General features: G+C 40.2%; 1 protein-coding gene across 12 annotated transcripts in view; it reads right to left on the bottom strand.

The window, feature by feature from the left end:
* Positions 1–2,742: 2,742 nt before the first annotated feature.
* USP54 (ubiquitin specific peptidase 54) overlaps positions 2,743–26,298 on the bottom strand; it is a 91,808-nt gene continuing 68,252 nt past the window's right edge. For 9 of the 12 annotated variants that reach the window (XM_038140954.1, XM_038140953.1, XM_038140961.1 and 6 more), the window contains exons 11-23: positions 25,629–25,799; positions 21,509–21,640; positions 20,832–21,212; positions 19,570–19,804; positions 18,670–18,809; positions 17,495–17,668; positions 15,216–15,335; positions 13,891–14,083; positions 10,225–11,678; positions 7,769–7,887; positions 6,513–6,653; positions 4,874–5,060; positions 2,743–4,163 (exon numbers count right to left, since the gene is read on the bottom strand). In XM_038140954.1, coding sequence (XP_037996882.1) covers positions 3,505–4,163; positions 4,874–5,060; positions 6,513–6,653; positions 7,769–7,887; positions 10,225–11,678; positions 13,891–14,083; positions 15,216–15,335; positions 17,495–17,668; positions 18,670–18,809; positions 19,570–19,804; positions 20,832–21,212; positions 21,509–21,640; positions 25,629–25,799 — 4,106 coding nt within the window. In that variant the 3' untranslated portion in view covers positions 2,743–3,504. Of the gene's footprint in view, positions 4,164–4,873; positions 5,061–6,512; positions 6,654–7,768; positions 7,888–10,224; positions 11,679–13,890; positions 14,084–15,215; positions 15,336–17,494; positions 17,669–18,669; positions 18,810–19,569; positions 19,805–20,831; positions 21,213–21,508; positions 21,641–25,628; positions 25,800–26,298 lie in introns of those variants that run through there. The other 3 variants (XM_038140963.1, XM_038140964.1, XM_038140965.1) reach the window with 3 other exon arrangements.

Genomic DNA, 26,298 nt, shown 5'->3' with positions numbered 1-26,298 from the left:
TTAATGAAAAAGCAATCTTAAAACCCTTTCCAAGCTACATTACTTTGGTTTTAAAGGACAAAAAAAAAAAATCATTCAATGAACTAGAAGAATGATGCAGATAGCAAGAGAATTAAAAAATAATTGATCTAACATGCTTTTTCTAAAACGTTTTCTGAAACCTTTACCATCAATGACAGTAATGGTGAAGAATTAGCTTTAAAAAGCCATACAGATATGTAACTAGACTTGAAAAGTTCTGGACTATGCAGTGATAAAATGCTAGAGGCAGCAAGCACAGATGGATAAAAATATTCTTTTGCTTTTTACCAGCCACAGCACTGAACAAGAGACAGCACAGTGGTAGGAGACTCCAGAACACATCTAACTTCAGTGAGGTGTTTGTAAAGCCCAAGCATGTTTTTATCTTTGTCCAAGCTTGCACAAACACTGACTTGTCCTACACTGTTTGTCCAATGTCTATTTATACATACAGCAGCAGTACCTAAGGGCTTCTGCACAGTTTCATTTACCACAGCAGGAACATAACCAAACACTGCTACAAAGAACACTGGCTACTCTTTCCATCAGTCAATCTTCCCATCTCAAAAGCTTTAGCACCCCATTGCTGCTGAGGACCATCTCTGTACAGGAAGGAATCTATCCACTGAAAGAAGGAAGGAAAATTTAGACTCATTACTGAGTGTTCCTTAAAAAGAGACACATCTGAGCAAAGATATGCACACATTTCCTTTCATTCTGCCTTTTTCACCTATCCATCTGTTCCTTCCTATTCCAATCCACCATTTCTTCTGCCTTCCTCCTTCTCCCTACACCTCTGCCCTACCCCTCTCCCTACAAAACATTAGATCCAAACCCTTCATGAATTCCAGTATTCTGGAATCCTGCCTGTACTTTCTATGTCCTACCCAACCACCACTGGTTAAGTCTGTTCCAGCAATGTTAACAATCAGGGGAAATTATCAGTAAGACAGTTCCTTCCCTCTTCCCAAATTCCCCCATCTTAATCTGGGTGCAGTAACCTTTGTTAAAAAGAAATGGGCACTTCCCTTCTCTAAAGCAGAGCACATTCTGGGTAACTCCCAAGTGCTGCATGCTCCATTTGAGCACATGTGCTGCTCAGCAGGTCTAAATATGATTTCCACAAACAGCAGGTACAAACTTGGTTGCCTTTGAGAGAAGGAACTGTGCTAGGTAGTTCCTTTTCCAAACACAGAAGGATCATACTTACATAAATTGACTACTGCTACAACACCAAGTTATTCTTCATTTTATTATTGCCTTCTTTTGTTCCCTACACAAGGTCTAAATGCATATTACAAACAGAACGAGTGATCATAGAAATACAGGGAATAAGAACTTTATATTTAGGAGAACTGACATTCACTTATTTTAAAGAGGTGAATTTAAGTATGTATGGCATTCATTTCATGTAATTCCATCCAATAACATACTCTTCAGCCAGGGACAAAGAAAAGGTTATAATGCATCAAAGCTTACAAACTGTTAACTCTTAAGAATTCTAAATAGCTGCTGAATTCCTGTGGGATCCCCCTCCTCACCCTTCCTATAGGTAACAGTGAACTTTAACAAGCTATTAAACTACTACATAATTGATTTTTGTATGGTATAAATATCACTGAAATGACAAGATAGTCAAAAGAATTACGAAGTAAATATTATCTTACTGACTTTATAAAATTTGCAGGCACAAGCTGAAGCTGAAGTAACAGTATTTTTCCAGCCTCACGTTTTCTCCCATGTTAAATATATTGCCTAATGTACTTCAGTTTGTTTCTCTTCAGATGTACTAATATAGTGCTTGGTATGGACCCAGTTTTTCCTTTTCAGACCTCTGGTTAACTTCATACAAAGCAAATGATATATAATGGACATTTAAAAACAGTTTTGAAATCTGGTAGCTAGAACTGTAGCAGAATAAACACAACAGTTCTCTTAGAAAAACCCACTTGGTTACTACTGATTATTTAAATAAATTGCATTAACTCAGAATTATTCTGCAGAGCTTTATGTAAGTATACTTCCATTCCTTCATTGTCACAAGGACACAAGTAAGCTAAGCATGTGTGTTGTTTTCAGTTGCAGAAGTTTCATACATTATATGATTCTTGAAGTGATGACTTCATACTTTACTTTGGCAGCTTGTTTTCTTAGATTATCCTGTCATTCACAGGGCAGTAGTGGGGCAGGGCAGGGCAGCCCTTCCACCAGCACTGGCACTGCCACAGCTCCAGCCCTGCTCCCAACAGAACCATGTACCAGGACAAACATGGAACAGAACCCCCCATGCTTCTGAACACCTCACAACCACCACACCTGAACGCACCTGCAGCAGCAGGAGTGCAAGCATGATTAAAACTACACTTCACACAAATAATTCCTAATGATTTTTCTGTATATCTGCATACACTACCATCCTGCAAAGATGTAATAGTTTTCCTTGAAAGAAGTAGTTAGTCTCAAAATACTTTCTGAAGGACTCTTAATTATCATCCATCATGAGGAGAAACTTAAATGCTGAGTAGTAATGAAACACATGAAGTCCTGAGTCAAAATTAGGCATGTCCTCCAATCTAAGTCAATATTACATAAACTTTGTTAATGAATGAATATAAACAACTTACTTACATTTGTTCATGTGTAAGAAAATTAATCAGAAGTTTCCAGCCAACTGAAAAGTTAAGCTAAACAGAAAAGAAAGCTCAAACAGAGACAGGCAAATAGAACTATTTTCATAGATTTATTTGAAAAATACTTACAAAAGCAAGTATGCTTGACACTAAAATAGTTAAACTTATTCTGTGTTTACATTGGTGTAGTTAAGCGTGCAGCATTAACAGTCTTTTCTGTTTGAAGCATCATTAGTTTGCTTTAAAGAAGTGGAGAAAATTGGGGTTTACTGTGAACAATGTCTCCCTGTCACTTCCTCTGCAGCAACTACAGCTGTGATCTCTGTATGAGATCTCAGAGCATTGAAAACCGTGCTTGCTTTACTAACTACCACCTGCCAAGTGCAGATTTACCGGAACCTGGAAGGTGGGTCAGTTTTTTTTTTCCTAGGAAGGAACAGGAGAGAGGAAGGAGAAGAAAACAAAAGGATTGGTTTCTTTTTATGAAGAATTCACCAAAGCTACATTTCATGAAAAAGAGTCCTTAAAAATGTCCTTTTGTTAGTTGCCATCTTCCTTCAAAACGTGTGCACACTTCTGAACTTACCCGTAAGCAAATTACCATTCCTATAGCACTTGTTTGCTAGGAGAGGCCAGGACTAGAACAGTTAAGATTCCCCATCCAGACAGCAGTTCAGTAGTGTCAGAAACAAAATACAGTGCAATTAGTTTCCACATACTGTATAGCTACATTTTAAGACAAAACAGGCACAGATACTGTTTGAAAGACTTTCCTGTCTCCATGCAATCCACACTCTGGCAACAACCATAGTCCACAGAGTGGTGTACTGGGGCACATGGAGTGAACGGGATCTCACCAGCCATTATTTTGCATGGTGCCAGTAGATGCTGCTGCTCGAGCCAGCATATTTCTGTGTGCCTCGGAAGCAGAAGAAAAAGTCCCATCCATCACATGCACTGGCAGCATTCGCCTTCTGCCAGGCTGAGGGGTGTAGCTGCTCTCTCGCCAGTCTTCTTCTGGAGGCATATCTACTCTCCTTGGACCCGGGGCCTTAACACAAGAGGGGGGCACAGGGCAACCTTGAGAAGCACCGGGATCCCAAGAAGGCTCACGTGGTATTCTTAAAGTGCTGTAGTCTGTGCTGGCCGGTAGTCTGCAACCGATGGCATGGGATTCATGCATGTGATGTTGTGGAGGCTGCTGGAGGAAGCCTTCCTGTAAACTCTTGCCTGGCTGGCGAGCATGTTTCCCCCAGAGCATTGTTCGCTTATCTGGTAACGTGGCTGCTTGTGCAGCAGGATAACTTGTGTTCGGCAAGCGGCCAGAGACACTCGATGCTCCACCTCCTAAATGCAAATTAACAAGAGGCTTTTGCCCCTGGGAGAGGGTGCCTTTGGGTACACAAGGGAGACTCCCATAGCTCAGTGCCACACCTGGGTAGTCTTCACCTTGGAAAGCTTCACCCCTGTCAGGCACAACCAGAAGTTTCTGGATGATGTTCTTCTGATCTCCTGAAATAAATTTTTAAAAAAAGGTTTGCTTAGTTATAATGTTTGTTTCATCCTCTCTGAACTATCAGCTGTGGCCAGCAGGTGACAGAACAACGAAATCACTAGTACATCCAGTTACTGGCTGATATGCAATTCTGAATAAAAGCTAGCTGTACCTTTTCCAGCATTCATTTTCCTCACTGCATTTCCTCTCCTTATCCTACTGCAGCTGCTGTCACAGATTTCTTTACTAGCCCCTTGTTTCATCATAGAGGAGCCCAACAAAGTATTCCAAGGCTGGTAGATCAAACTGGTTTTGATGCTGTCACAGGAAAATAATTCTCATGCAGGAAGTAGTTATTTCTACTGGCACATGTGTGATTTGTGGGAATGAGTAACTTGTGGAAGTACTCTTATACATGGAAACAAGGTGGTGGGTCTTACAACTACTTTAACATTAAAGAAAATAACTTATAAAAATATTGATATGACTTTGTATATAGCCATCATAATGTTTCCGTAAAGGTTATTTGCTTTGGTTATGCACAGCTAGCACAGAACCATAGAAAAATTCTGAAGGACAGAGAAGAAGAAACATGATTTGTCCTTCCAGATTTCTGGAGGAATTCAGGCAGATAGTGAAACTCCATTATGAAAGACAAGAGCTGAGGAGCTGTACTTCAGCAATATTTCTGATCACGAAGAAGGATGAAAAGTCCTGTGATTATTACCTGACAGTTTACGTGCCTTGCCCACCATGCTGGGCATCAGTACATCATGGGGTGGGTGCTGCACCTGGTTTGGGTTGTGCTGGGGATCAAAGGGAAATACAGGAGGATCATGGGGGAAAGGAAGGGAAGTGGAGCTGGAAGAACGGTGGCTGGTGTCCACTGGCATTTTCCTCGTATTTGGTGCTTCCTTTTGTAAAATGAGAAAGGAGAAGAACAGAACATAAAATGATGAGTAAACACAGAGTTGGGTTGAAACAAGCAAAGGTGGTGTTGATCCAAGGAAGAAAGGGATGAGTCACTGGAACAAAACCATGCATCTGTATGTGAAAAAGACAGACAGACAAAAATTGCATCAATCCAGTAAGGCTCTTACTGAAGTGGTGGGCTACATAGGATCATTAGACTGGAATTGTAACAAAAAACCAAAACAAACACAAACCACTCCTTGGTGTTTGGCTGACAACTGAATATACAAAACAATGTTTGGCCAGTCAGCACTGGAAAATGGCATGCTACACAAGCCATGAAATACAGTATTGCTGATTCTTCCTTTCTGTTTTCTACCAGAGCTTTACTGAAAGCTCTGATTCCAGACTGTGAACAGATTTACCTGTCACAGCTAAAGTATTTACCTGTGCTCTACCACGTGCCTCTATTAGGAGACACCTACCCCAAAAAGCAGGGGTGGCACAACAACAAACCATCACAGACTTGAGCGCAGTGCCTTACTTGAAACAGACAACCATCCTACTGGCTTCTTGTGTTGTGGGAATAGAAACCTTAGCAGAAGGAGTGGGCCTTAGACAGCTAGAGGTTTGTAATTGCTTCTGCCAGCACTTCCAGGTATGTCAGAGCCCTTACTAAAGCATGCTGAGGAGCAAACTCTTCAAAGTTGACATATAAGTTTATGGTACACAGCAGAGGTGTAACTGGAGCAACCTGTCTAACTGATTTTGTAACTGAGACTCTTCTATACTTGTTACACAGTTGGTTTGAAATAAAAGTTTGAGTAGAATTTGCAAAAAATTCAGTCCAAGCCAAAACTTGACACTATATTGCTAAACACTCTGTTACTGTTTTCCTGACACTTTAAAATTGCATCTAAGACTACTTAACAGAAAGGACAAAGGAAAGATCAATCCCCTTACTTGTAGTTATTTTCTGTATGTAACTGTCTTCACCAAGTCTTGAATTGCCTCCCTTTAATGTTTACTTTTACTCTTTAAAAATGCTACTTGCTTAATAAACTCACAAGAGAGCAGAAACTTTCCTATTGGTACTGGTGGTTTTTTTTTTTTTTAATTACAGGTGTATGAGAAGCTTTCTTGAAAATACTTTAAGTCAACTGAAAAAAATGTTTATCCTGGTTGTTTCTGCATACTGACAAGTAATGTCAGTTGACATGCCTATCAGCTGCAGCAGCCACCACTCTGCAATGATACCTGAAAAAGACAGCTTTGCTAGTTCTATACAAGTTCATTCTTCTTCCAAAGACAGAACAAAAAAGGCAGGCTTTTATCATGGCTTATTATTGAGTTGTCTTCTGTCTTGTTTGTTAACTACTAAATGAAGACAGGGGAAACAGCAACCCTACACACAGATGATAGCTCTTTGGAAAGCTGCACATCATCCTACTTACAAAACTGTGAGAAGAGACCAAGGTCTCTTCTCTGTTTGAGATAACTGTCCCGCTGAGACTGCGAGCAATGCGACGGAAATTCTCTGCACTGTATATTTCCTCCTCTTCTGGATCCCTGCTATGTTCTCTGGTATATGTGACCTGCAGAAAATATCCCACATTTCAGACAAGGTTTTTCATAACATCAATTTTATACAATAATTATAGGTAACATATGAATAGAAATATAACGGAGCATATTTCAATGATATTTAATGACCTTTTCTTTCCTAAAATCCTTCACTTGAGTACTACTTGGAAAACTCAAGATAAATGGGTCTGTTTGAATCTGCTGATTAAAAGTATTATTCCTTATAGTATTTCTTACCTTAGTAAACATACACAGGTTGATTTGTCTAAATGAGATACATTCTTTTATAAGTATCTAAAGCCAGGACACAATGTCTTTAGTGGGATGAATCCACCTAAAGGACTGACTGCTGCTACAGGCATCACTGCCCCTGGAGAGATAATCATGGCTGCAGCTGACAGTCATCTTATGATAAAATACTACAGTCTTCTCATAACCAAAAAAAAAAAAAAATCTAGGATTATTTGATGAATGCTGGAAGCTTGTTAATCTTATGCTAGCAAGGGAAATGTTTATTCCATCCTTCCTTTCTTTTGTTCTATAAAGGAACAGACTTTGAGCTCCCTTTAACAAGTACTGAGATATTACAGGAAATGTCATTTCCCCTTGAAAATACTTTCATGTCTTCATATACAGGCAGTGATATGTAACTGCCAGTTATTTAAAGTTTCTTCCCAGGAAAAAATGAGAAAGAATGTTCTCCCACTCTGAGGTGACTAACTACCAACTGTAGCAAATACCAAATTATCACCCACTTCAAAAATATGTAGCGACACAGTGAAAAAAAAAAAAAGAAGAGCCTGTGCCCCTGCAAGTGGTAAAATTAAGAAGCAGTTATCATCAGCTGTGATGCAAGGGAATTCATGTCACTAAGTTGAAAGAGACTGGATCTTAATGTTTTCAGTAGTGTCCTCCTCCAAGCCAGAATTTAGATCATTTGACTGCATGCGGCACGAGTCACTCATATTTTAGCTAGTTAATCCTGAGCTAGACTGCAGTCAAAATTCTAACATTAATAAAAATTACCCCAGTATCTTTTCCATAATGTACTTATCCCACTGTAAATTCTTTATTGCACAGGCAGAGCCCTTCCCCCTCTGGAACATCTTAAGTACCAAAATGTCACCTTGGAGACAGAAGAGACACTGGATCCACACAGACTGCGCTCGATCTCCGCCGTTGGGGTTTTCGACAGACCCATGCCAGCTGTAGCAGGCAGCTTCCTCACACCCGGGTTCACAGAGACTGGCAAGGAAAACACTGATTAAATTCAACACCTGATTGCATGTTATGGCACATTTCTGACTACCTTAGGTCTGACTCCAGAAAAGACAGAGGGACTATACACACAGAACAAGTCACAGATCCTGGGAACATGAACACATCAGCTAACACCCAACACCTGAAGGGGAGACAGTCTATCAGGATACTATGCCTACTTCCCTGGCCCTTCTGCAGGCTTCAGGGGAGCAGTTAATTGAACAATGAAATATTTAAATTATTTAACTGCACACCAACACTTGCCTGATACAGAGGTGAGACTGTTTAGAGGGCCAAAAAAGACAGAAAATCAGCTACCAGAAGGAAGTTACCTAAAGTTATTTGGGATAAAATAACTGTCAGCCTCAGGTTCCCTCCCCACACATTCACCTGCTCCTTCCCATTCAATGCTACCGTTTCTCAGCCATTTGCTGTGCTGGTTAAATAGTTAAAGGTGTTATTTTTAACTAGGATTGCTACAATTCACTTCAGTGCAATCCCCACCAACCACCAGCAATCCTAAAATTCCTCATGGAATGGACAGATCAATGGCCTAATTTAAACTGGTCACAGGGAGTTAGTTCCTCTAAAAAGGAAGAAAGGTAATATGCTGATAACACCACCTTTTCTGCATGGAGGTGGTTGCATTTGGCTTGGCTTTAACTGTGCTGTAAAGCCCCTCTAATGAAACAGAGGCATTTCACCAAGATTCTGAATGCAAAGGTCTAACAAAACCAGTGGATATGGGTCAAAGTTTCAACAGCATTTGAAAATGAATACGTAATCCAAGTTAAAAGAAATAAAGAGCAGTCCTAGACCTAGGACTAGGTCTAAAAAAAATCAGGTGATTTTCATCCAGTTCATCACAGTAGATGCACTGGTTCAAACTTTTCCGTTTTATACGGAAGTTGCAGAACTTAGGAAAAAACAACTGAAAGTTCCATCAAACCAGAAGATGTCAAATACAAACTTCACTTTAGAAGAACATCCCTATCTCATATCATATATGTGGTGGGAAAACAGGCAAGAAAAATCAGCATAAGAAATGGGTCATTTGATGACAGAACTCTGAAACTCCAGCTACCACTAAAGCAACTGGGCTTTAAGCTGGTAAATTTCCAGAAAGAACTTCCAAAATCAGTCAGCTAAGTAGGAATATATAAGACCTTGTGATTCAAGCCCATGCGAGACAGTGTCTGCAAAGCTGTGAAGTCAGATCCTGCCTAACTCTGAAAGTAAACCAAAAGGACAACAAATGGTAAGTGGCCACATTTCGATGTCTTAAGTGATCTGCAAACAGACTGCAAGACATGAGAGTTCCAGAGAAAACTCAAGCTGTTCAACAAAAACCTGCTCAAGACTTTACTGCAGGACTCTGGTCACAGCCAGGTCTAACATGGTCAGGAATGATGGGGGCTCCACTGCATGGCTGCAGAGCAGGGAAAACCTGTCCTGTGTAATCATTGCAATATACATCATACATGTACAGCTATATCTGTGTCACTTTGGTACCCATCCAATTTCAGGCTGCCTTGTATTTAACCAGAAAATTCATAGCTTTAGTGCTATGACACAGATTACAAAGAAATTTGCTTCACTTGTGAAGCAGAGAAACAAGGTTGCCCTGTCTCAGGCAGGAGATTAGATCAGCTTAAATGGAATCAGACTGCTGTCACCAGACTCTAATTCAATGTCTCCAGCAACAGCTGGATGTCCTCACTGATGGAATCTGTTCCTTTTCTTTCGGCATCAACTAATCCACAAGGTCTCATGGATCCTCATGTACCCTCAGTTCTGCTTTCACAATTACCTTTCCAGAACTTAAAGCAGACAGTCCTTAGCAAAACACAGGTTCAACTCTCAAGACCTTGATAAACTTTTAAAAGTTATTTCCCTCAACCATATACAGACCAAATTCTCAATTACAATACAATCAGTTAAAATTCACCAGTGTGGAGAACATTAGCATCAGGGATAGAAACAGTTTAATCAACTCCAGAGCAGATCCAGGACTTTCAAACAGCAAAATTCATTAGCCTGACATAAGCAGCTAGCTTTCTGCCTGAAAACAGGATCAAGTATTTCTATGTTACTCTTAACAGATGTTTGCCATATCAACAGCTACTCTGCAGCCACCCCAGGCAGTGCTATCACACTGCTTTCTCTAGTTAGCTGGAAAGTTTCCAGAGTCTACAACCTGAATTATTCTGCATCTGTGCCCAAATTAATACTCGTTTAACTAAATCAACTGGAAAATGCATCTTCACCTACCCTGGAGTACACAGGCAGGTCAACCAAGAAAAACAACTGCATCATTCTTACCTGATTGGTCAAATGGATACCTAGCACTGTCCTGTCTTCCCAATAAAGGCCTAGTGGCCTGAGATGCCTGCAGACTAGTCTGATAGAGGGATTCCAGTTCTGAGAGTTCCTGTTCTGTGTCTTGATTCCACTGTGGATGCAGGTGTACTGGGATCCTGCTCAAGTCATCTCCAACTGCTCTCTGATCAGAAAGGAGTGGACTCCTCCCAGGTACAGGAAGCCATTCAGTATTCTTATTAGCCTTCTGAGAACTGTAACACCTAGTAACATTATTCACCCAACGGTCCACAGGCATAGAGGCAACCATGCTACTAGCAGCTCCATCATCCACCTCTTTCATTCCTCCATCATGACAGTGCCTTTCCATGTAGGGTACAGGGTCTGCCATATTCTGTCCACCTCTTCTACACAGTTCTTCACCGCGAGAACAAAAACTCACAGAAGCAACATGTTGGGCACTAAAACCCTTCAAAGAAACTACCCCATCCCTAATATCCACAGTTGAGTGTAATTTTTCAGAAGACTGGTTTTTATTCTCTTGGTTTTGATGGATTAGCTGTCTGTAACTGGAAGATGAATGGTTGATGAAAGATTTTTGTGTTAACTTTGGAGACTTCTCATCCTGACACACTGCAGTAATCCAGTCTTTTTCACGAGTACCTTTTCTCTGGGAGACTGCATGCATTTTCTGAAACTGCTCTGCCAAGGAGCGAACATGTCCCTTTGTACTAAAAGCCTCAGGTTTAGAACCGTCTGCTGTGCCATATTCACCCTGTGAAGGAAATAAAATCTCCTGGCTGTTTGCTCTGTAGTACTTATTTTTCTGCAAAGGATCCGAGGAGCACTGCTGTGTAGGGGATGAAGTTGCAGGGGTCATTGCATGATAGGCCCCTAAAAGATCAATGCTGGGCCGCACTGGAGAGCTTGCAAGTTTGGAACAAGGACTGTGCTGGCCGTCCTTTTCAGGAGATGCTGCTTGTGGTGGATGTGGACAGGGAAACAGTGCAGGCAAAGACCCAGAGTTTACTGTGTTAGCCTTGGATTGGTACTGAGGTGTGAGAACAGGCATTACGTTATGAACCTCTTCTAACTTGCTGCTACTGCAGCAATCCCTATAGTCTTTTAGCCCTGTGGCTGTCGTGTCAGCAAATTCCCCACTCTTGTGGGCTTCATTCTCAGTTCTTGCAGACCTCTCTGCCAACCCTTGCCTATAGGGAAAAGAGGGAACTTGGTCATGAAAATCAGCAGAAGCAGACTGGTAGTTTGGAGAGATCCTGTTGGATGGATTGCTTTCAGAAGGGGGCAGGGAGGAAGACTCTGGATATAATGATGAGTGCAATTCATGGCAGGAAGCAGGTGGGTGGAAGAAAGAACTGGACCCAAATTCCACTTCTTTGTTGGGTTCCAGTGGTACCTCCTGGCTCAGCAGTACTTGGAGCGGGCCAGTCTGTTCACTAAAACACACAGAAGAGTAAATAATTAGCAGTAGTCATTGCTTATGTTTATTCCTAGGGTACAGACCCTGCACTAGCTGACATACAGCTCTGCTCACTGTATTCTGATGAAGATTTTGCATTAATTCACTAGATACATATGTGTTAGTCCTTTGCTTCTAACTTTATTTTCCTACTCTAACAATCTAACTGAATCCATTTCATATTTTTAAGAGTATTTTGCTACAATTAGGCTCTATATGAAGTATTCTTGCACAGCACTAGAGGCATTTCAACCAGTACACTGAGTATGTGAGAAGGGGTAACTGTAAGAAGAGTAAGAATAGCATTTATATAAAATAACATAACTGTTTTCAACAGTAACATCTTAGATATCTTTTAAAATACTTTGGGCATATTTGTGATCTGAACATAAACTGACAGTATTTCTGTAAGGTCCCTCTCTCCAGGTAACTTCATGAAGAATGACTTGACAAATGGAACAACAGGTTGAAATTTTTCTCATATCATTTTTATAGTCTAATTTTTTGAGATATTGATCTAAAACATTAAATAAAGATCAAGTTAAATACATAACTATTACTCTGCAATAATTTGTATCCTAAGCATACTTGTAGAAAATAATGTTCATTCTTTTAAGTACCAACGCAAGACAGTTATATTCTTGAGTCATACATGTCCCTGGCATTTTTATGCATTTAATTAGCATTTTAATATACAGACAGAACAAACAGTAGTAAGTCCACAACCTATGAGAAAATGATAGGCTACATCAGCTCCAGCAGAAAACTTAAGGCAACTGTAAAATTACTGCTTTTTTTCCTCCTTGAGATGCATGGAATGAAAGTTATCATGAAGATCTAGTTGATGTGCGTAGTAATAGAACATTATCTGTGCGGAATTGCAAACTTTGTACTGTCTACAGCGTTGTTTAAATCAAAGCTGGAGTACAGAACTCTGGCTATGAATAGGGTTTCTTTTTCCTTGACTGAAATATTAACATTCAGTTGGATATAACATTTTGCAAAAGTAGCGCTCTTTTCACAGAGCAGCCATGAGTGAGTTTAACATTAGCAAAACTAGTTAAGAAAGTGCTTTTCATTTTCTTAGAATCTGACAAAATGCCTAATTTGAGCTCTGCATTTCTGTAAGAGAGAATACAGTGGACCCCTAATTGACAACAAGATCAGCTTTCATTACACGTAATTCAGGTACTGCAGAAAAAGAAAAGAATGTTATGAACTATAGCCTGGCAGGTGTGCAAATTAACTGGTTTTGGATATAGCCGTACCTGGCATTTTACAGAAAGGAACAGAAATTTTATCTAAGCTTCTGGCAATACCACATGTTAGGAAGGGGAGAGGGAAAAAAAGTAACAGTTCAAGAAATAGCCTAGAAATTGGATAGGGATGGTCTAGTGCTAGGAGGGAATGGCATGGGAAGAAAGAAGGATTAAGCTGCATGCTAAAGACAGTAGGAAGAAAGGATCAGTTATAGCAGAGAGTTAATTATGCTGTAGTTAAAGTCAGTATGGAAGAAAGAATCATGAAGAGACACTGAGGGGGGCTAGTAAGCCAGGCTACAGGATGCTGGGAAGTACAGAAAGAAAATGAAGAATGATGGAGTAGTCAAGGTGACAGGATCAGGATCTGGATTCAAGAGTTGTACCAGTGCACCACGAGAGAAGTGGACTAGAAAGAAAAGATCAGTGTACTTGACAGTTTTCAAACTACAGAGCACTAAACACACTGGCTGATATTCCCAACGTAAAAGCAACTATAGCAAAATTTTGACTGCAGTAGTCTTTTACTGACTGAGTCCTGAAACTGCTCCTGATTATAAACAATAACATTTTATCCTAACGTATCCCCACTTTTTTTAGCCAGATTATTGTCTATTGTATTTTTTCCCTTGGTGCATGAGACATCAGTGCTGCCAGGCACTGACTGCTACAAATCTCTGTCACAGATCACATTTTGAACACATGCACATTGGACTATTCTATAAAGACTAGGAGAAAGAGTGGTGGGGAGGGGAAAAATGGGGTAGTTGACTGTTTTACAATAGGATTTAACCGAGAGAAGAAAAGAAAAGGTGTAACACAGGAGGACTTGGACTATCTGGGGAATATACATAATTTGCTATTTCTTTCCAGACTGCACTGCTCACAGAAGCAGCCCAGGTCCGTGCCTAGGCGAGGTACTCGCACTACCTTGTAGACTGGGCCATGGTGCCGCCCTGTGGTGGGTGGCAGGCTGGCGGAGGCAGCGGCTGCGGTGGCTGTTGGTGCTGCATGCGATCCTGGAGGCTCCGGGCTTTTCGGATACTGATTTGCAGCTTCTTATCGACTAGGGCTCTGCTGTGAGTGCTAGCGCTGGCATCATGCATGGCAAGTCTTAGTTTAGCTAAAATGCAAAAGAAAACATAGCAGAAAACAAACAGAAAAAAGGAATAAAATTGAAAAAGAAAAAAAAAAAAGAAAAAAGATGCAGCAGGAACAAAAAACATGGACCATGCAAATACTGCCACAAAAGAACTCACAAGGATGCTACTGTTTCCATTAATGCACATTCAGCTTAGCCAGGTGTATGAACACATTAATTGAAACTAAACCAAAATAAAATAAAAACAATATCCTTGTTTTAGCCCAATTTCTTATCCCTTCACATAGGTTTTTTCCAGCCCTACTACAATGATGCTTCATTCTGCCATGTACTCTTCTCCTGCACCCTCCATACCTGGACTCCCTTCGTGTGCAGGAATATCCAGCTGGGATTTGAGATTCCTTGCTGGAAAGAAAGCTAATAGAACTGTCACTACAGTTGTATGCTGCACCCTTTATTCTGCAGTCCATAAAAGCCAGTTCCTAAATGAAAACAGCACAGGAGCTACTCACCCTGTCTGCAGCCATTCTACACAGACAGAGGGGAGCATGGGGTGAGACAGCCAGCCAGTCATAATGGAAAAACACCAAAAATAAAATGAAATCACATAGCACACATTCTCAAAGGTCACAATGCATTTAAGCACTTCAATGTCCTAATGCTTTTTTCTTCATGAAAGTTCAAGTACAGCATAGTTCACTTCTGCTAATCCAGAAGAGTTGAGTGGGCTACCATTTCTTCCTATGCTACACCCTCCATGAAAAACAGGGGAGCTTAATGGCCTTTGCAATTCAGCCTGACGATGGAGAAAAATGGTGAGGACTGAGTGGGAAGGGGAACCACCTACGAGGTGCTTGCTGAAACATAACAGCACCAAAAAGGGCACATCACCACCCCAGTGCTATTACTACCCTAGCACTGGAGAGAACAACAAAATGAATGTAAACATGAAAAAACAGAGATGAAGAGGAATAGGAGTAAAACCTCCAAGTGGGAATGATTATAAAAATGAAAAATGCTGTCCACCTGCACGTTCCTGAAGAGCAGCTGGACCCCCATATCATGACCTGACCACTTGGTGTGATGCGGCGTTTCAGACTCTATATTAGTACACAGTCAAAGCGCAGTAGCTCAGGCGGTTAAGGTTACTTACATATAGCTTCATTACAGAGAGCCAAAGCTGCAGCACAATCCCCCTTCTGCTCCTGATTCAGCGACTCTTCAAAGATTGAGTCTGCCTCCTGCATCGACTTCTCAAAGCCATCACTCCTCCCTGCAAACGGGCAGCACCCTTCATTTTGGTTTCATTATTGCAGAACCCTCACTTACCCTCATCCCACTTGTGATCACCAAATCCTTCCACACACGGATTCCTGCAGAGGCTGTGCATATCCCAGACTGCACCACCTAACCTTCCCTAAGTAGAAGTACATCTTGAGCACCCCGATTTGCTTGACATCCACACGGTAACACAACATGAAATGCATTTTTTCCCTCAATTTTTCTTTAGTTGAGAGAGTTGTATTGGCTTATTCTACTATTTTCGACACTTTAAGTCAGTATAAAAGAGGGTACAGACATAGAACAGAGTCAGTTCAAATGACTTCTCTCAAGAAGAATTAAACTAAATTTAGAACCAAATCTAAACCAAAATGTATCAGTAAAAGAAACACAGCAGATTAGGTTTTTTTCATTGTACATTAAGCTTCCTGACAAAATCTATCTGTCTCTTCCTCATCAAAATGGAAATAAACTGAAACAACCAACATGTCTGGGGAAGAAAACCTGGAGTTGTGTGTGAACATAAATGCCTGCATGAAATACTTCTACAAATGAGTTAAGTGCATACACTTAACTGCTGTAAGTCAGAATATAAAAACCCAACAGTCTTGCAACTTGAAAAACAAGGTGGTGGAAGCTGAGAAGAAAGGGACAACTGTCAAGAATTCCTTTTGCAACAATTTGGAAAACAGTGCTGGAGAAGAGAAGGATAAATCATTTTGGACACATAAAGAAACTGCATCCTGGCATCACAACATCCATTTCTGAGAGGAAGAAATGCCCAAACTATATTTTGTCACCTATTGGGCATTATGCAAATTATGCAGCAAAATGTAAACATTCAAATGAGGCAGGGAAAATGGATAATAAAACTTGACTTCTACTCTGTTCAGGGGTGGGTCTTTTTTAATGGAACGTCTCTGTCATGGCAGCAGAGAATATGAGTACCTGGATCAGCCAACAGTAAATTGCATTCTCTCAATCTGCGTAACACATGCTTTGGCCTGACCTGCTCCCTAACATCACTGTGCACAGATGTAAATACAAACTCTTTTACCATAAACCTCAAAGAACCTGCATTAAAAGCCAGTACTGGAGAGAGAAGTGAGAATTGTTAGAGCAGTAAGTTAATCAAGCAACACCTTCAGTTTCAAAATCAAGGCGACTGAGGCTTGGAATCAAGGGCAGAATACTAAAGTTAGCTTTCTTTGCATGAATTTAGCAGTTTACTTGAGGGGAAAATGAGTCACAAGTGTTCTGGAGTTCTGCATACAAGCAAGCCTTCCAGGCAGTCCAGCACACATGCTGGCTATTCAAGGTTCACTCTTGACTGGGTCAGTGCACTTTATCCCACCTTTCTCCTAAATCCTCTTACTGGCTGATGGAGATTCAGGGCTAAAACAAAGTATTACATGTGAATCCTGTCATGTTCCCTCTGCTCCAGCTGCATCCTTCCAATTAAAACTGTTTTGCTGCCATGTCCTCCCAGAAAGATGAGGAGCCATGGAAAAGATAATCAAACTTCGTATTTGGTTTCTAATTTTTAAAAAATTCTTTTTCCCTAGAAAAGATAGGCAACTAAATCCAGCTCAGATTTTCAATTAGATCCAGCCAGAGTACTTGTCCCAACACCTGTGCCATGGGTACACAGCCAGGCAGGGAGAAACACTGCAAAGCACAAGGGCAGGAACAAGCAGAATTGCTCAGGGCTGCAAAGGTACTAAAATCAAGCAGAAACAGAACAATGGTTTATATTAACCACCTCTGCTGCCGGTGAAGCTGAGGTGCCTGAAAGGTAAAACCAGCTCATTCAAAGATGCTGGTTAAAGGCTTATAGCTAAATCAAGGTATCAATACTACCAACAGCATATATCACTGAAAAAATGGAAAAATGCAGATATATTAAGAATATCTCTACATTACTTTGCTTTTTCATTTAAGAAGAAATTTGGTCAAAACACTAAACAGTTTTTTACTCACTACAGGTTTGAAGTGGACAGTATTTAATTTCCTGAAGGTACAAAACTGTAATGGAGGGTGGATGTGGCAAGAGACACACAAACACACACAATTAGATCAGGAAATTACATTCAAAGGTTCAAAAAATTTCAGCACTACCATCTTGCAAAATGTACTGCATTCGATGGTTACCCTGATTCTGCAGTTCATCTAGATCCATGAACCTGCTGGGACGGGGATTAAAGCCCACTGCTGCCTCCATTTCCTTTTCTCTTTTTCTGCGTAGCTCTTGCTCATGTGCTCTCCTTGCCACCTCTTCTTGCAACTCATCCAGCTCACTCTTCAAAGGAACAAAGATGTCTCCACCTTCAAAGCAAGCAAGCAAACAAACAAACAAGCAAAGGTTTTTGATAGCTACATTTCTTAAAGTATCCCTTAAAAGACAAGGCAATATTATTGGAGAATAAAATTAACATTAGGTAATAACGGTCTGAGAATTGTAGAGCATAAATTTTGTTTTGTTATGTTTTACTTATAAAAATACAGTAGTGCTTCAAGCTCCCCTGCAGCACAGCCCATGGATTCACTGACTCATGAAAACAGCATATAAAACAGAAAGAACCACTGGGAAGAAATAACCCTAAGCTGATGATGAAATCTTGAGGCTTCTTACTGTGTTTATAACTTGTAAATAAAGCTAAGTCAAATTAGCTAGATCACTAGCTCGTGGAAGTTAAATGGATTCCAATGAGATGTTTTTGATCTAACTTTGTGAAGTGGATGAAAATGGGAGGAAAATAAACCATCCCAATATCCTACACAACAGAAATCCATCACTTCTCATTCTTACTCCAACTATTTCTGGTATTCAGAAAGTGTCTCCACTGCTGCCTTTCCTTTCCCTCTCTGGAATAAAGTATTTGCTTAGAATGATATATAAGCAGAAAAGCTTAGCCTCAGCCCAAACAGCTTGTAAAAGAACATTCACAGTTCTAAGTTTTGAATTTTGTACAGAATTGTACAAACAAGCTGGTTTTCAGGATTCTACTAAGTTATGGCCTATGCTTGGAAAGGTTTTTTTTTACTTACAGCAGAATATTGAGTTATAAGAAAGAAGAGGAAAAATAGCTTTATTTTATCATTTAAGTCAATACACAAAGACATGCTAGAGCAACATGATCAAAGGAATATTCCAACAAAGTTTTTTGCAATCCCCTTTGGTAAATCTTATAATTATTTCTTGTAAAACTTATGTTCTTCAAAGTTGCTTCTCCCTTTCCTTATAATTTCCCTGTGAACATGAACATCCAGGAAGTAAAGAACAACTCGATACACTTGCATAACCACCCCTACAAAGTGTATCTTACCATTTCCCATGGTGTGTGGGCTGTTTGTCCAGCTCCCAATTGATGAAGCTGACTCCACTTCCAAGATGCTGCTACTGTGAGACTTTGGGATGTTGCGCCAAGCAGGAACAAAGCCACCTGCTCTTTTCATATGAGCATCCCTCCAAGAAGAGAGTAATTATAGTTTACCATTTGACTAATTTCTCCAGGAGAAATTGTATCTACCTTTTTTGTATCCACACAAACATATACTTGCATTTTCATCTAATTTTAAAAGAAGTCCACCATAAGAAAATCTTAGGAGAAACAGGGGAAGAGAAACTTAACAAGGGAGACAGTAATTCTATTCTCCTCCATAAGATGATGCAATTCATATTAAAACTGTGGTCCAGGAGTTGTTCAGAGCAGATTCTTACATACTGTTTATTGGCCATAAAGAGTGCCAGTTTGTGGTTACCTGAAGCTTCCTAAGTCAAGGAAAGAAACACATCATGCTGTCTATTTTTACATACAAATATTGCAAGTATGTCTGAAAACAAAGATTTCTATACAAGGCTATGGATTTCTCATTTTGTACAAGGTATCTATGAAGCAATGGTTTAATGGAAACAAAAAGCACTATGAGCTACTCGAAGTACAAGCTTTTAAATCACAGACTAAGGGCACAAGTATTTCAGACGCATCGCTTTAGACCAAATTTCTCACTCACTCAAGCCCGGTTTTTTTCTCTGCTCACCAGCAGGAAGTTATCAAGATACTAAGAAGAACAGGCTCCCATTTCCTACTATGTCTCCCCTGTCCCAATACAGCTGTATTTAAAACTATGACCACTGCTTTGCAAAATGTTCTACACCATTATGTAACTACGCAAAAGAAATCAAGACTTCCATCATTCCAAACATGAATTTTGTTGAAATGTACCTGTGGGTGCTTGAACTTTCAGACAAGGGCATGTCCAGACTAACTGGGCTGTTGCTGTTGCGCTCACTGCTTTCATAGCCAGACTCCATCCTCTGTATTAGATGAGGATGTTGATCCACCACATGGTGCTGGGTGCCCCGGCCCAGCACACCACGCTTGTATCTGACATTTGACTGGCTTGACCTTGTTTCGTGAACAGCATGCTCCTTCACCTCATTCTCAGTAAGTTCTTTACCTGTCAAGATAAACAATACAGCTTGGTAGAAGACCTAAGCTTCAATACCAGCAAAACATCCATATACGTTAGCTTCTCAACTATGTTTAAATCAGAAGCACCATCCTTAATTTTGTGTAAAACCTGCAATATTAAGCAAGAAAAATGCAATACTTTTACAGCTTTCCCAGAAATTTTAAGCAATAACCTGTTCACGAATTTATCTTTGAGCCTTTCCCATTTAGTAAATATTCCATTACCATATTCCCCCTGAGGTAACAATTAAGTCTGGAATGAAAATCCTTTCTTCCCCATAATAATTTTTATTCGTACAAGATAATTTTACAGTATATCCAATTGCATTTCCAATACTCTGTCATATCTATTTCAGATGCTCTCATTTTTTACACTGTTTATTTTGCTATTTATGATTTGTTATGGCTTATACAGAGGACAGGAAAACTTGGTTTTTTTAATTCTCCCTTATACATTTCACAATCTTTAAACTTAATTCTTGTTTGTGTCCCTTTCTTCCCTGGAGGTGTGTTCTGTTCCCCTTCACCTTCCCTTTACATATCTCTTTATGCTTCCCAATTCTTTTCAATTGTCAAAACCATGTCTCCATGTACAAGCTGCATAGCTGTAAAATCTTTCCAGATAAATCATCACTGGCTTCCAGGCTCTCATCTTCACAACAAGACCTCTGGACTGATACACAAGGTACTTTCTGCATCATACTCTGAGCCATCAAGTAAAAATACCATGATGAGCCAGAGGAAAAACCAGAGCAATACAAAAGCTCACTCCAAAGGATGAACTTCGGACACTCGGTAATATAGCTTGTGTCCATTCAAGCAGGTATTGTTTATCTTAATTTTTCCTTAGACAGGAAACGTAGGACACAGAAATCAAACAGAATTACCACACATGCAATATGAATACCCACACAGGATCTAGTCTTCACAGACATGACTCACCACTGACCTGAATTCCATGTTCAAAATTTCACTTCCCACACATTCTGAAGTAAATCTTCTCGAACTCTTACCTGCTTCTTCAGAGAAAGGGCTAAGCTGAGTGTAGCCACAATGTTTCCTCTTGTCTTTACTGAAGATGCTGTCTATATTCAGAGACTCTCTTTTGGGTCTCCACGTTGGCCGGTACCTGCTCGATGAACTGGATTTAGACTCACTACTGGTACTGTCCACTTCCCAGTCTCGAGCGTGTGCAGACAGGCTTTTTGAGGGTCGTGTTTCCGCCTGATCGACACTATTCCCTCCGCGAGGGGAATTCTGGATGGTTTGGGAAATCTGCTGTGGTCTGCTGTGGATCATATTGCTCACTGTCTCTTTAAATTCCCTCAGCCTGCTGGTGCTGCTGGATGGTTTGGGGGCAGTTCTGGGGGCTTGTTTCTCCTTCAAGGTTTCCCCTGCAGTTTGTAGAGACAGCAAAAGCCACAAAAATAACTTCAATTAAACTAGCAGCCCTATTTGCAGCATCTTCATGCAGACTTTGAGAATTGCAATCCAAAACAAAATTAAAATATAAAATCCAACACTCCCTAAACAAATATCCAACCAAAACAGACCTAAACATCAAAAAGCAAAGAGAGGACTAAATAAAGACAAAGATGGAAGAAACAATGAGGGAAACGCACGTACACACTGAGAACATCAAAAGCATTCAGAAAGATACTGATACTTAAAATAAAGTAACATCTCTTGCCTTCACTATGGTATCCTGATGACTGAGCCTCATCTCCTTTCCGCCTAGACCGGCTAGAACTCCTCTTGCGGTCTGCGAGCGAGCCCTTCTTTGAAACATGCCTCTGATTGCACTCGCTGTCAGTCAGGTGGCCTGGAAGGAGGAAGAACACAGCAGAGATGACAAGAGTCCTCAGATCAAGTGTTCACCGTGCTAAGAGCAGCAGGACTCTTGCTCCTTAGGAACTGCAGACACTCCAACACTAACTGGCAAGTTTAGGTAAGTTTTTGTACCCCTAAGTTTTTGGTTTTGTCTTGGAGAGGATGTTCCATTTTTAAGGTCATAAAAGAACAATACAATCCCTCCAATGACTCTGGTTAATGACAGCTTATCCAAGTGCCAAGGAAAAGGTTGACTCTGCTTTGTCTTCTAATAGTCTAAGGACATCACTTTCTTGCTGTAAATTTTAATGACCATGAACATGAAACTCCTGAGGACAGCTTGCCAGACATTACTCTGTTGAATAAAGACTCAAACACATGAACAAGTTATCATCTAATAATAAATGACTGCACATCACCAGCTGCTCTGCACTAACTATTCACCTCTTTGCCTGTAGCAAACACTATAATCTGAGTTAGCCTAGTCTACAGCAAAGAAGCCTCACTTGGCTCTCAAGGGCCAAGCCAGCCAAATCACATCTGCCACAAGCTAAGAGCACACCCACAAACTATGAACATGGATCAGCTAACACACAACACTCCCTTACTACAGATTGTGTCTGAGTGCCAGTATTTTCTCTTCAACACAATTTACTCCTCATTTCCTCACATCAAACGAGAATAAGACTGTTTGACATCACAGGTTTTCTGTATTGCCTTTACTTAATTCTAAGGTTCTCACACAGTCACAGTCCTAAACCTGCAAGCACAAACACACGCATGGCTTTACTCACGTGAGTAGTCCCAAGCAGAGATGCAGGATAAGAAGGGAATTTATGATAAGCTACAAAGACTTTTTTCTAGCCTTTATATCACAAACTTTTATCCCGCATAGGATGATAGGAAATGAAAATCCCTAATAGCAAATAGTGATCTAACAGCCACCACACTGCACAGCTGGCCCTCCCGAGCCTTCTCCCTGCTCTAAAGATTAGCATCAAAATCAACAACATTAAAAGCAGATTCTACATATAAAATTGTACCTGCAACAGTTAAAAAACCAATTCACTGCAACTACAATTGCTACAAAGATATTACAATAAATTAGTAGGAAGGAATCCAAACAATAAAAAGCAAGCTACACAAGGCTCACTTTTCATTTGCAAAAGAAAGAGTGATTTTGTGACCAAATTTTTTAGAAACAAGCAGACTAAATAAAAGAAAATAAATTAAGGAAGTAAAAGAGAAATGTAGGCAATGAAAATAAAAGATGTGTAGCATTTTGGTAACTGAACACAAGTCTGTGCTTTGATGGATTTTTTTCCCCCTTCACAGCATGGACTGCCATGTATTTTTCAGGAACTCCAAGAACAGTATTATCCTTGTAGTGGCTCCCCTCAAGACAGAAGAGAGTAATGTTTAACTTCAGCATGCACAACTTCTCTAGTTAAACATTCCAACCCGATAAAGGTTGTTTGGTAAGCATCCTTAACGACCATGAGAGAAACTATTTGATAGTATATAGTGCTATTAGCACTAGCTGAGGGTTTGCATTGAATAAAGCCCAGCTCAGTCTTCTAGAATGAAGGCTGCTAGCTTTGTATTAATATTTTCTTCTCCTTTCAGAGACTGCAAATATTGTCCCATTGTCATCAGACATTTAATTGCCATGGAGGAGATGTCAAGAATCAGAAGTCCGTAGGACACAGGCTTTGTTGTCTTTATTTGGACACTCTGAAACAAAAGACTGAATCCAACATAATGCATGAATATAGCAATTAAAATCCCAAGGATATTAGCTAGCACTTAACACTCACTTTTTAAAATTCACTAAAATAACAATCCAGGACTTCTGAGTGCCTAATGATGCTTAAAAGTTGTGTCTTGATGGATGTATCACTTGAACACCTCATCCTCTAGACTAGGGATGGCTTCACAAGCAAACAGCAATATTTAAAGGAAAAGTTTGGTTTTGTAGTAGTTGTGTGTGTCTAAGAGCATGTCAGAGAAGGAAATTAAATCAAATGGGTTAAGACAGAACACCCTCTACTCCCTCCCCCACGAAATCTCAGTTGCATGAATAGGGCAGCCGGAATACGCACATTTTTCTCAGCAGCACAGGTGGGTAGGAGCACAGAGAGGGCTTGTGCAGCCACTCTTCTGCCCCCATTCTGAAGTACCCAGGAGCCTGAGGTCATGCAACCCAATGGAGGAGCTTCCCTGGAGGATGATGTGGGATAGGGTCCATAACTTTCTGGGCTGGAGTAGTGGGTAAATGGCCATTAAATGAAGAATCCTGCTCTTGCCCAGAATTATTCAGTTGACAGGTCAGTGTGGAAGGCTTCTTTATAGCCCCACGGATCGCCATTTGATGACAGAGCAGTTGTATTAGTTGGCAGACTGACTTTTTTTGGAAAGGTAGTGGGTAGGTGAAAAAAGAGGGGAAATGCCCAGACAAGTGGTTAGCTGAGGGGACAGACTGACTATAGCTAAGGCTGAATTAGGGAAGATAAGGACAACTGAATTTAGGTGGAGAAATGGGCTAAGCTGAAGGGAATAACACAGGATAGAATCAATAGGAGAAGAAAGAAAAAGAAAAGGACAAAGTCACTAAACATGACAGAACAAAAGGTTACATGCTGAACTTCATGCTTACATGTTTGCGACCATCCCCTTTACTCTCCTTTTCTGCCAACTTCTGCATGGCAAGTTTTGCAGGCAGGAACCTAATCCAATAAACTCTGTGCCATTTTTGCAGACTATTTAAAAGTATACCACTATCTCTTTCAATTTTGTCTTCTTTGTACTCCAAAGACAAACATACTTTTCATTTCCACATCACTCCATTTCTGCTCCAACTTTCTTTTCTTTCTCATACCCTACCTAAGACTATGACAGGTCCCTACAGCACTGAGCATTTGCTAAAACACTGGAGGGATTGTTGGGCTATCTTACCTGTGTATTACAGTTATTCAGACCTCTGATGAAAAATGAAAGAATACTTAATGAAATTAAACATTTTTTTCAGATTTTAAAGTACCATAGATTTTTACAAATAAACCAATTATGATACAAAAGAGGAACAATTTTACAAAAAAAGGACAAAGCAGTCTGACAGCTTTGACACTGGTGAAACCTAACAACTGCTGATTCTACTCTTAGGTCTTCTTAGAAAATCTATTTATGGCACAATAAAGTAACTTTTCAACAGAAATAGCAGATCCTATTTCTGATGCTACAGAAGTCTGACCTTAACTTATGCACTACTTTTTTAGAAGTGATGTTAGAAGTTACTGCATGCAGAAACAGGCCAACTGTGGACACTGGCCATCAATAATTGAGGAGATCAAGTCTTTACACTTCCAGTTCATCTCTTTTCAACTAATGAGTGTGAAGGCAGACTGATCAGCCCAAAGGAACATATATGCAGACTGTCTTCTCACTGGATATTCCAGCTTAACTTGCTTCCATGGCACAGGCAGGAAATTATCTTAAGCTCCTCACTGGTGCAGTAAATACTACCAGCACTCACACAAAGTCCTTAGCTCCCAAGTATGAGGGACTCTGGTGTTGAAAACACCTTTTCCAGACAGCTGCAACTCCTGAAATGAAGTAATTGCCTGGAGACGAGCAAGTAGCACACACGACAATTACCAAACCCTACAACAGGGCCTTGCAGAGCCTCCAACTCACACAATTATATAACAGAGCAGGCAGTATTGTGGATAACAGAAAAAAAAATCTGTAAATGCTTGTCTGGATAGACACGGGTCTATAGAAGCCAACAAGACTTGTAAATCATGGGGGTTTTTTTGATGAATGCCAATTGTTAGTTACTAATAAAAAACTCAGGATATTAAACACTGTTCACTAGTCTATTAAAGGCTGTGTGTATATATAGAGATATTCTCAACTGGAATCCACTGCAGTCATCTGATCTAGCAACAATGATCACACACAGATATAATGGCGTCTGCTACCTGTGTCTCTGCTGCTTTGTGAAGCGGCATCATTCTCCACATTGTAGATGACCGTCCCCTGGGAGTCAGAGGAGAAGTGACTGACCACAGACTCGTGGTGTGCCTGTTTATAAGGATAGCTGTCTGTAGAGGAATCTGTCCGGGTATCACTCGAGATGGAAGGTTCTCTCCCTGGAGAAAAAATAATGTCAAGGAAGCAATGTCGAATTCCAATCTTTTTCTGCTATTATAATAGTCAAGAAAGACTAAGAAAAGAGAGCAGGGGCAACTATAAAGAAGTTAACAGAAAAACCAACCAAAGATACCAACTTGGATTCAAGAACACCAGAGATTATGGGAAAATTCTGCTCCTTTGGAAGCAGAGAGACAGTGTCATTCCTTCTAAAAACATGTTTCTTTCTTGCTCTTTTCAAGTCCAAGTTTATCAAATCTTTTTAATATGCAAAATTAAACTACAATGATTGGACTGCAAAGTACACATTAGTACCATACTGAAATTATTGATCATTTTCAACACTGTTGAGTGCAACTACAATATGAAACACTGCTTTGAGGAAAGCAAAAAAAAATTACCCAAGTATAAAATATTAATAAGTGTAAGAAGATCATCATGTTATAATAATTCACCGGTTTCATCTATTATGACTCAAAAGCTATCCGGTATAAACTT

The sequence above is a fragment of the Motacilla alba genome, chromosome 6, assembly GCF_015832195.1.
Source record: "Motacilla alba alba isolate MOTALB_02 chromosome 6, Motacilla_alba_V1.0_pri, whole genome shotgun sequence".
Taxonomy (NCBI): domain Eukaryota; kingdom Metazoa; phylum Chordata; class Aves; order Passeriformes; family Motacillidae; genus Motacilla; species Motacilla alba.
This window is presented reverse-complemented; position numbering and strand designations above follow the sequence as displayed.